The sequence below is a fragment of the Sinocyclocheilus anshuiensis genome, unplaced genomic scaffold (genome assembly GCF_001515605.1).
Source record: "Sinocyclocheilus anshuiensis isolate Anshui unplaced genomic scaffold, SAMN03320099.WGS_v1.1 scaffold404, whole genome shotgun sequence".
NCBI lineage: Eukaryota > Metazoa > Chordata > Actinopteri > Cypriniformes > Cyprinidae > Sinocyclocheilus > Sinocyclocheilus anshuiensis.
Genome location: NW_015554088.1, coordinates 896,246 through 908,068, shown reverse-complemented (window position 1 = coordinate 908,068; position 11,823 = coordinate 896,246). Strand labels below are relative to the sequence as shown.

The following is an 11,823-nucleotide window of genomic DNA, read 5'->3' as shown; positions in this document are numbered from 1 at the left end:
GGCTCTTCCCTTCACATTCTCGAGGAACTTGATTTAAATGTACATTTTACAACATTATCTCTATAAAACCTAATCAGCATCCATAACTACATACATTTTGGGTCCTGCCCAAGACAGACAATCAGACATCACTCATATTTTGTCCATAAGACACTACACTACTGAAGTTTGAGTTGAACTACACCACATTAATATTGGCACTTATTTCCTGATACCCGTGTGACATTACATGTTTAATGATCCACATTTGTCATTTAAATGCCATTATTGTGATTAAGTGCAGTTCCCTTTACATAACAAATTTCTCTTTATATGCCTTAATGTTATAAATTCATTGTTCACAGTTTTATGAGCATTAGTTTCACCAGGTAATGTGCTCGTAATGAGAATCGTAAGGGAATGAGACAATTGTGATGTCTCTACAGTGCACTTTTTTGTTTGTCTATTATTTGTTTGTTTGTCTTTTGGCTCCTCTTACGAAGGGCTGTAAGACCGGTTATGTTCCCCTGCTCATTGTCCAGGGGTATAATGCTTTCACTTTTGCACTCTAACATCTAACATTAACTGAATGCAATTCTAGAAGATTTAGCAATACAAAAGTCATAATTTTGGCACTTAATCACATGAACACATCTATTGGACAATATTATTTTATACATGTCATTTACAACATATTTCACATGAACCTTTAGGTTTGTCAGGTAAAACTAACAAGGCTTCAGTTTGTCAACAGTAGTTATATATCATTGTATAAATTAACATTAATGTATTATGAACACATATGAATAGGATTAACAGTTGTATATTTATCAAAAAAACATTAACTTACTATAATAAATGCTATAAAAGTGGTTGTAATGCATTAATAAACAAATTAATTATTATTAACTTCAAACCAACTTTAAACTTGTTTCCAGCTAAAATACCGAGTCCTATATCCATGATATTGCTTTTTCCAGTTAAAAAGTCTGAATCAGAAGAGAAATACTCTCAGATCAAGCACTGTTTACAAGCAAAAACAGTTCTAAACATAGGAAGGACTTTTTCATGGGAGGAAGCATATTATGGAATATGGACTGGTATTTTGGCCAGAAGCGACACCCATTAACAACAGAGGATCCACTGATGAGCAAGTGATGTAATGATACATTTCTCCAAATCTATTCTGATGATGATGAAACAAACTGATCTACTGTACATCTTGGATGGCCTGAGTGTGTTTTATTTCTGAATGAACTATTCCTTTAACTAAAATTAACAAATTGAACTTATTATAAAGTGTTGCCACTAATCTCAAGACACAAGACCATCCTCTCAGTACAGCTGTCTACAATGTCTGAATGAACTTTAGACTTTTTCAACAGATACAGCTGCCACATTTCCGACTATGTTAGGTATGCCGTCCCCCTCGGATAAACTCTTCTGCATTGTCTTTCTCCATTAGGTTTATTCCCTTCATTTGTATTCCGCTTCCCAAAAAGCAGCTATTCAAAAGACATGAGGTTTGCTGGTATCTGCAGAAAACAATGTGACATTCCTGTTAATTACACATAATTGCTTATTGAGATTTTTTGTTTCAGGATATACTTACTTGTGGTTTTGTACTCCTGCACGCCTCGGCTAAATGTCTGTGCCAGATAATCGCAGAGAAACGTAATCCAGTCTGGAACTTGTAAACATTACCTGAACCACAGATTAAAACAATTGAACCTGTATGGGTTTATTCAAATGAAGTTGTGTGACATTGCAAATCCATCATTTCTAAAGCTAAAAAGTAATTTGTTGAATCAAATCTATTTGGCAATAACTCATTTTTTTATGATAAATATTTTAATGTTTAAACAAACCATCTGGTCATCCTTCAGTAGAAGACCATTTATATACACATCAAGGTCTACATGAAGCCAGTGCTTACAGATCAAGATAATGCTCTTTGACTCAAACTACTTGTTGGAAATTAATTGGGATTGTCATGATACTGTGTCGATGAACACGCACGAAGATGAAGAAGATGATAAACAGTCTTTAATATATCCACATACAAGTAAATCCACACAAGGAGTGGCTGGAGACATGCGTAACATTAACAATACCTGACAAACTCAAACAGAACAGATAGGAACTTAAATACACAGACCAATCGGGTAATTAACAGGACACCTGAAACTAATGATGAACTCAATAACCATGACAACAAACGAACTGAGTTGGAAAGGTGAAAACACAAACAAAGTCCATGTGGTGTGACAGGGATATTATAGAACATTTTGCTCTTCATTTAAACAGCAAAGAAGTTCAATGACAAAACAGAGAACATAACAGCTGACAGAAAAAAAGGCTATTCTGTGAGTGTCAGGATCTCTTTTAGATGATCTGTCACAATGCTCCAGTTTTCTTTCATCACTGAAACCACCAACATTGAAGGATTTCAAGATGCATGTCCCCTGCCTGCTGCTTACAATGCCATACTAAGTTCAAGTACTCCAAAAGTTTCTAATTCATACTTTCAGTCAGAGAGTGGCATGACATTACAGCTTAAAATAATGTTCTTTTTAGCAGCATCATATGACCCCTTTAATCACACAATTAATGAAAGCTTTTCTGATTGTGAAATGCCTGTAAACATCAAGAACATCCAGTTCTACTGACAGAAAATCATTCGGAGAGGCTCTTCATTACAGCAATTTCCAAAATGAGAAAACTGCTGAAGCTATGTGGATAGTCAAGTCCAGATGCTTTCAACTCAATTTTACTAATGTAAGAGTTTTTTCAACAACTACGCCTTTAAATCTAAACATTAACAGATCTCTATGAATAAAGTATAAAGTACAAAAGCATTTTTCGACTAACATTTGTATTTAGTATGAAGCAAATGAATAAAAAAATTGCCATAAATATTGTTTTGTAGCTAGTTTAACAGCGCATGAAACAGGTTATATTTGTGAAGAATTATATTTTAAGTCACATACATTATATGTTCATGCACGAGTTGTAGACAGATGTCAGAAACAGTACCTCTATCAGGATCAGTAAGCTGGAAAATGTTTGGATGTTCGGGATTGTCTGGCAGAACCACCATCCAACCTGTGAGCGTGATCTTTTTACATGGCCTGGATTTATACTTGAGACAAAAAGCCACAATTACAAAGAGGTTAAGTCAAAAAGTTAAGTAAACTTCATTTAAGTTTGAATTTAAAAGACTGCCGGAATTTCTCTTAACTTCATAAACGACATGTTTTTAAAGCTGAAGTGTGTAAATTAAATAATGACTTTTCAAATTTTCCATAGTGCCTCCCCAATGAATTCAATTAGTTTGGTTAAAATAATGAAATTGTTTTGATTAGCATAATAATAGGCTACACTTTTTATTTTTTAATTATTATTTTTAGTCTTTTATTTTTATTTTAAGTCTGAATAATAGCTTTGATGGCACTTCATAAGAAAAGCTCTTTGTTTTCACATCGAATTGAGAGAATAATTCATCACTTACATGTCTTCGCTCGTTTGCTCTTAGAGCTTTAGAACCAAAATAGATGAGAATGGAGCCAGACAGGACAATCCAGTAGCGCTTCCAGGATGAGAGCTGATGTGAAGAAAATAAAAGTGCAGATCAGCTTATGAGATGGACTAAATGCTATTCTCTAAGAACTCAAACAGACATGACTATTTTATGGACTGTATAACCATCTTTATTTCTTTATTAATTTACTAACAACCGGGGCAGTCACATTGAAATTTAGACCTCTAACAACGAAGACCTGGCCAAGACAGGCAGCAGTACAAATGTCAGACGTGCAAAGAAATTTGCCATGATTACACATTTAGTTACAACATTTATACTAAAAACATGGATTCTGCAATTTATAATGGATATAACAGCATGTAAGCCACATAATTGATAACTAATGAACATAACTGATAAGAAAAAAACTAAGAACGTCTTTTACAATTAAAATTAGTCAGAGTCACCTGAGCCAGAAAAGTTGATTAGATTTTTATTGTGTGTGAAAGAAGTCAATTGTAATATTTATAATAAGTTACATTTGTCACTGTTTATTTTGAATATATTTTAAAGTGTGATTATTTCTGTTATGGTAAAGCTGAATTTTCAGCAGCCATTACTCCAGTCTTCAGTGTCACATGATCCTTCAGAAATCATTCTAATATGCTGATTTGCTGCTTAAGATTTAAGATTCATTATTATCAATGTTGAAAGCTGCTTCATATTTTTGTGGAAACCGTAAAACCTCTTTTCAGGATTCTTTAAATAGAATGTTCAAAAGAACAGCATTTATTTGAAATAGAAATCTTTTCTAACAATGTAAAACTCTTTAGTGGTCCATTTAATGCACGCTTACTGAATCAAAATATCAAGTTATGTACTTTGCAAGTACTTGTGCCTTGGCTTGTTGACGTAAAACCCTTTTCCCCTCAGTTCATCAAAACTTTCAGGACTGGTATAATCACCACATCCTTAACATTTAACCCATTAGTGTCCAGTTTTCTGGCACATAAAAAACTGAAACAACAAAGGACAAATAAGAACAACAAAAAAATCCTTACTTGGAATTTCCAAGGCAGAGTGATTCAGAGATGTAATCAAAGACTGTAATTAAACTTGATTACTTGTTTCAGACTCAATGCTCACCTTTTTTTTTATATATATATATTTCTTCACACGTTTAGTAAGTACGTTTCCATGTTTGGAAAACATTCAATGTAATTATAAAAGTCATTTGGGCAAGACCTTTCACCTCTGTACATGGGAGGCATGTTCATTAAGTAACTGTCACAGTACAGTATACTTGAATGTGTGATAAGGTTAAAATCTCTCAAATTCACATTAAGTAGTAGTAGGTAAAAGCCTCAAACAAACCACAAACACATCTAGATAAAATCTACAATAAATTTCATGTTTAAACTGACAATAAACTTACCATTATACAAATGAGTGACATACAAAGCCATATCTAATCTAATGAATTCATCCAAGTTAATTTATTGATCATAATTGGGCTACTGGGTAAAATTAGAGAGCCATGTTCAGCATTTGAAATTTTACAGGTAAATTTGACTGTGCACTTACAGTGGGTTTTTTACCCTCCTTCATCAGTGTCTTTCTTCGCAGGGGCCCTTCAATGGTTATACTGCTCAGAGAACTGCATTCATAGCTGGAAACTGCCCCTGGGGTGCTGATAAGGAAGTAAGACAATCATTATTTCCTCAAGTTATAACAAACACAGAAATCAACATGTCCCACAGCAGAACAGCTCAAGTATGTGATGAGGATATATACGGTAAATCAAGAAGGAAACAAATATAGGAAGATCAAGATAGGAAAATAAATATAATGGTACATAAGAAAGACCCATTTTTTAAAATAACTGTTTAAAAAAGACAAAAACATTAAATTCAGTTGTGTGTTTTATGGACACACAGGTAACAGCTATATTCCTACCTATAAATATAACTTCTACTTCTGGGAGAGTTACAGATTGGGACTCGCCAGTTTGGACCAAGTGTCGCATACATACGGCCTCTGAAAGTGAAATGGAAGAGGAATGTGTTTTTCATTTTGTATTAAGTATATATATACTAAATGCAATTATTCTATTATATTCTTATTCTATTCTAATTTATAATAATGATGTAGAATTTGCCTTACCTCTCAACGGTACTTGATAATTCATCACTAAAAGAGCTCTCTCTACTGCCTGCAGTTGGACAGAGAAAAGATGAAGGTCAAGACAAAACAAAATCACTTTCATTCTCTCAAAATAAATGAATAAAAGGTGGTAGCAGAAATATTCAATGGTGAAGATGACAAGTCTATTTAAAAATAAAACAATGTGGAGTTTGCAAAAGGCAATAACCCACTGAAATAACAAAAGCTTGAACACTACTGTCATCTAGTGGTGAAAAATCATAAATACAAACACAGTTCCAACACAGCAGTCATATGTTATGCTGGTAAGAGAACACCTTTAAATTAGGACACAGATACCCTAACACACTAATCTTGTGTTAGTGGGACAAAGACTGAGATATGAGAGTGTGTACAATAGGAATAAACTGCAGTACCAAGTGAGACGCCCTTGGTAAATACTGAATCATGTGTGTGGTTTCTGACAGGACTGTGAGACTCTAAGAAGCTGTCGTCCAGTAGGTGTCGAGCCTTTTCTTTTGCAGGGAATGTCGCACTTTTACTCTCCACCACACCAAACTGACACATCATACTAAGAAGAGATGACAGAATTGAAACACAAAGACAGCCAGTCCGATTAGGCAATGTATTCCCTTGTGAAAAAGAAGTGCACTTAGTTGTACTGAACATTCACTTGTAGTGTACTTCAGATGTTGAACGTATATTTGTACTTGCAGTTAATATAATATTAATTAAATAAAAGGCCACTTAAGTGTACACTTTCATGGCTGTTTCTTAACACACAAAGTGTACTTTGTAATAATATCAAATTAAAAGTTTTACCTTAAAGGGGTCATATGACATTGCTAAAAAGATCATTATTTTGTGCATTTGGTGTAATGCAATGTGTTTATGCGGTTTAAGGTAAAAAAACCCCACATTATTTTCCACATACTGTATACATTATTTTTGCTCCGCTATGCCCCGCCTTTCTGAAACACTTCATTTTTACAAAGCTCATCGGTCTGAAAAGCACGGTGTACGCTGATTGGCCAGCTATCCAGTGCGTTGTGATTGGCCGAATACCTCAAGCGTGTGACTGAAATGTTATGCCCCTTACCATACTGTGATGCTGTGTCCCGACCCGACGAGACAAAACCAATAAAACCCATTACAAACGAGGCTGTCAGACTCTGTTCCGTTTTTTTTGGTTGTTTTCCTCATGTGCCTTCCTTTCCCATGTTTAATTTGTCCCAGGTGTTTCCCATGATGTTTCATTGCTCCCAGGTGTGTCTCGTCATCCCCTCCTCCTGTGTGTATAAATAGTGTTCCCTGTGTGTGCTCCAGCGTCCGGTATTGTTTGTGTCCGGTATTCTACAGTGCTATGTGTGATTCCCCGTTAAGATGAATAAATTCCTTGGTTTCTGTACTCTTGGTCTCCTCGTTCCTTGCTCCGTGTTCCCGCACCGTAGCAGATCGTGACAGAATACCGGACCAAAAAGTAAGCGGCACCCCTCTCCCCGTTTTGATTTCCGTTTTTTGAAAGTTTTTGCTTTGTTGTTCTTCCCGTGCGTTCCTCCACGTCCCCAAATGGAGGAACGATAAATGTTTATCGCGTTGGCTCAGGCGAGCCTCATTTGTTGCATCCAGTGGGGACATAATTACTGATTATAATGATTAATACTCTCTTTCTACGCGTTGCGTATCTACATCTGAGTGCGCCAGACTGTCCTTGCAAAGTTGGAATTGCCCCACTTTATAGAAACAGCCTTTGTGAACAGATGGCATTGTAGGCTACTCTCCCAGGTCCAGGAAACAGTCCTCCGTAAAATGCGCTGAGCAACTTTAGGGATCTTATCTATGCACGAACAGCTTGTAACACTCCAAAGAGAAAGGAAAACTTGAAATTGCATCATATGACCCCTTTAAAGTACATTTTAAATATTAATATCATTATGCTTGTCATTCTTTAAAGTACTTATTTTGAGTGTTGACTAGCACACTAAAGCACATTTGATATTACATTTGAGGTTAATATATTTTCAAAGCACTAATTGCAACATCATTATTACAACTGTGTAATTAACAATATATTTAAATGACTAACAAGTAATTTACTATTGTTCCAAATCTGTATGAGTTTCTTTCTTCTTTTGTTTCAAAGATAAGTGAAATAATTATGAAATTTTATATAAAGATGCACTTAGGCCCTACTTAAGTGTGTCAATAAAGCACACTACAGTTCAGCTGTATTAAATTGCATTTGATATAAATTTATACTATAATACATTTTTATTTCATTACTATTAACATACAATTTACTGTCCGTTCAGTTCACACTTATGTATATTACACAGTACGTATACTATTTCTGTACTAAGTCTTTTTAAAATTATGCTAAAGTGTACTTTTTTTCACAGCGGTTATATGTGTTGTGATTGGCAAACTTTTCTCATAATGTAGTGTGATTCTTACTTATTCCCCAGACTGTGGCTCTTCCTGTGTCGGGCAGGAGGTGGTGTTGGAAGGTGGGCAACCACTGATGTATCAGGACAGGTTGGCCGTCGGTTATACCGCACTGAGACAGACTCTTCTGAGGGTCCTGTATACACACACACACACACACACACACACACACACACACCAAAACATTTATACTTCTAAAAACACTTTAATGCACACAACACGTTAATGCAGTACACAAACTCACATACTGTCACTATTGAATCGTCTTAGATATCCTTGCTTATTGAAACACTTATGTAGACTGAAGCTGCATTCGTAAAGCCCATTCCTGTCCTGTTAAACACAAACAACCATAAAATGCTTGCTAGCACCTATTATATTATCTATTTTGCTAATTATGTGGATAATTACAGTCAAATTAAACCAGAGGGGGATGTGGCGCAATGCTGGAAATGGCTGTTGTTGATTATTAAGAGTATGTTAATCATGACATTCCCTACTTTCTTTTATAGTACGTTCATAGGTCTCATAATAGGTAAGAAGAGCCCTTACCTAAATGAAAACAGACTTTCTTCCCAACTAACAATCGGAAGCGACTAGCTCTAAGTGATGCCTGTAAAGATTGCAACATTAGAGGCCTAGATATCTGTGCCAGGAAAACATCTAGTTTAGTGCCTAGCAGAGACTTCTTCTCAAGAGTGTAAATAGACAATATCAGCATGAATATCTTATGAAATGTAGCAAAGGATATTTACACAGTTATCAGCAAATCATGCAAAGTTAACTAACAGAAAATCATAATTAAACAGATTGATCAAGACGCTTTGATATGATTGATATGAAACTGAAATGAAACTCGATATGGAAATATAAAAACATTATAGTTTAATATTTTATCAATTTGTCATTAGTTTAGTATTCAAATTAATGTGAAATAAAATTAAGTGATCTGCATAATCAGATCAAATGTAATCTAAGCGAGTGAAATCTCAAATACATTTTCCAGATATTAGCCTTTATAGTATGTGATGCATTGATTTTACTGGGATGGTGTCCCGATTACCCTGTCAGGGGCTATTTTAAGATAATGAGCAGCTGACTCTAGATTTTGCGTTACTTAAATTAGCTAAGATATGCAATCAAAAATGCATGAATGTAATTATAAATAATCACCTGATGCTAGTGCATTCTGTTTCACATGGTTTTAATACACACAATGTATAATGTCGGAATAATAAAATAAAACAATAATATAAATTAAAGTAAAGTAAAATAAAATATTGCAAATATTAGAATAGAAATGCAACCTGGAAATGTCTCCCAAAGAGTATCTTAAATTGCATGCTTAGTTTTAGAAACACTGTCACACCATATACTGTAACAAAAAAAAGTTAAATATGTGAAGGAGGATTTTATGTAAACAATTCCAGTGAATTAAACTTGATTTCAAAAATATACCTTAATTTTAATAATGATTTCTGTGTCTATGAGAAAGACCAATGATGTCATCATACAACTTACACAGAAAAACTGCAGTTGTACAAAAACAAAAATCATACTCTTTCCATAACCAATCTCCACCTAGATGTTTCTACGAGTTCGTCCATTTCTGCCACAGCTGTTACAACCATAAAATGCTCAATGCAGTTCAATTTCCCACTCAACCATCTGATAGTCAGAAATAGGAAACATCCTAATTGCTCGGCCTCTCATAAGAGGAACTGACATACACCATGATCTCATCCAAAGTCTCCATTAACTTAAGATGCTTGTCTTGAGGTACAAGAGCCAAACACACTTTTAAAACCTATTTCTACTCTATACTGCTTCAGCATTCATCCATGAGTAAAATTTGTCATTACCACAAAAAAAAAAAATCACACTTGCACAATGGATGTTAAAACATGTCATTCCTGTTCATGTTAACTGGGATATTAGTGGGTTATTTATTATCTATTTCTAATTTACTAATTAATAATAATTAACAATAATAATAAACTTTTTTTGTACTAGTAAAAATGTGTCTTTTCCTTTTACACACAACTTGTGTTTTTATATTTTGGATGTTTATGCATACTTTGAAAGAACCATGGCTACAAACTACAATGTTTGCATGAAAAAGAGAAAAAAAGCTTAAACTTAAGTCATAGTTAACGTAAACCTACAAAGTTCTTTCTGAAAGTTACCAAAGACCACAATGATCCGGAAAGATGGTTCCACCAGAGCCACTCACTGATGGCAGGTGGTTTTTATCTGCCAGACTGAGAAGAATAAGCTCATGGAATAATTGAAAAAAAGTCGGCCTGTTTAAACAAGCGTCTGAGGGGCTGATCTACAGCACCCTGAAAATGCTAGGTTACATGAATCCCACTCTTTCATTGCCCCTCCAGCTTTCACATCTGCAGAATCCCTCTAACCAGACATACTGCAGTCCATGCAGAATAGCAGCACCTCCCCAGTCAGGTACAGCTGAGGTACTTTAGCCGAATTACTGATGATCCTCCATTTTTCAACTGGTAATCATAACTCCAAGAAAAAAAAAAAAGTAGAAAAAGTAGAGTTAACCACTTTCAGGAGGAGTTTTTGAGAAAAGTAAACCGAAAGGATGAAGGGATAAAGACTTTACCTCCAAGGTCTTCTTTGGAAGATACCAGACGAGGTGAGGTGTTCCCAGGTTCAATCTTCAACGATAGTCTGGGGGGTTGTGACAGGGTTATAGTCAATAAAATATCATATTAATACATCATATTTTTGACCACATGGTTTAAACTTAGTAAGTTTTTCTCACGGTATTCATCAGTATTTCATTATGTTTATACATAATGTCCTTTAGGGCTGTCAAAATGGCTGAAAAACGAAATTCGAATTTTGTACTTAAATATTATCAATATTCAAATTATATTCGAATTTAAAAGGCATAATTTCAGTTAGGGGGGAAAAAGCTTTTGGCTTCTCTCCTGAGGCCACAAGAGGGCGCATCGAAAAAATATATTATGCACGTTTCTTCACAGCGTAATAAAATAATATAGTTGCATAATGTTTAAAATAATGTTTATAAACCTTATATAATTATGTTTATAAACCATATATAATTAAAGTTGCTTAAACAATTAGAATCAAAATTGCATCGTGCATGTATGTATAGTTTAATACAAAGGACCAAAAACCAATCACAAAGAGTACTTTCTTCATTTAAAAACTTGAGATGCAGTCGGATGGGGGAAAACCGCCATAAAGTCTTGAGACATGTTTTTAAAAAGTTTAACTTACATTAATTTTCCATGGCTTTCTAAACATCTCTTGTGCGAAACGCGAGTGCAACGGTGATAGATGTCCCTCTAGAAAATGTGATAAATATGCGTTGTGTGTGAACGGTTTGGTTTCGGTTTTGATTGCAACATTTTTGCATTCGAATGTGGATTTTTATTTTAAATTCGACGAATATTTGAAATTAGAATTTTTTTTGACAACTCTCTTATGGGAAAAGATAATACTGATCATTTTTTTTTACAGAAAGAGTATAGTTTTTGGAGCAAAGTTAAAAAACAATAACTGTAAATAACATTGAGTGGTAAAAGTTGGCTAAACTAGTTAAGGTTAGCATTTGCTAGTTAAGACTTTTATTTTCCATTTTGCACTGAGCTTTACCCCATAACGTTCCCCAAATTTAAAAAAAAAACTGGGTAATGTGTGTGTGCACAAATATATATATA

General features: G+C 34.5%; 1 protein-coding gene across 2 annotated transcripts in view; it reads right to left on the bottom strand.

Moving 5' to 3' along the window:
- Window positions 1–1,229: 1,229 nt before the first annotated feature.
- Window positions 1,230–11,823, bottom strand: part of LOC107669254 (ras-specific guanine nucleotide-releasing factor RalGPS1-like) — a 100,740-nt gene continuing 90,146 nt past the window's right edge. For both annotated transcript variants that reach the window (XM_016461421.1, XM_016461422.1), the window contains 10 exons: window positions 10,737–10,804; window positions 8,120–8,246; window positions 6,082–6,236; window positions 5,666–5,714; window positions 5,459–5,539; window positions 5,087–5,192; window positions 3,491–3,583; window positions 3,016–3,121; window positions 1,592–1,683; window positions 1,230–1,514 (listed from right to left, as the gene is read on the bottom strand). In XM_016461421.1, coding sequence (XP_016316907.1) covers window positions 1,485–1,514; window positions 1,592–1,683; window positions 3,016–3,121; window positions 3,491–3,583; window positions 5,087–5,192; window positions 5,459–5,539; window positions 5,666–5,714; window positions 6,082–6,236; window positions 8,120–8,246; window positions 10,737–10,804 — 907 coding nt within the window. In that variant the 3' untranslated portion in view covers window positions 1,230–1,484. The remainder of the gene's footprint in view (window positions 1,515–1,591; window positions 1,684–3,015; window positions 3,122–3,490; window positions 3,584–5,086; window positions 5,193–5,458; window positions 5,540–5,665; window positions 5,715–6,081; window positions 6,237–8,119; window positions 8,247–10,736; window positions 10,805–11,823) is intronic.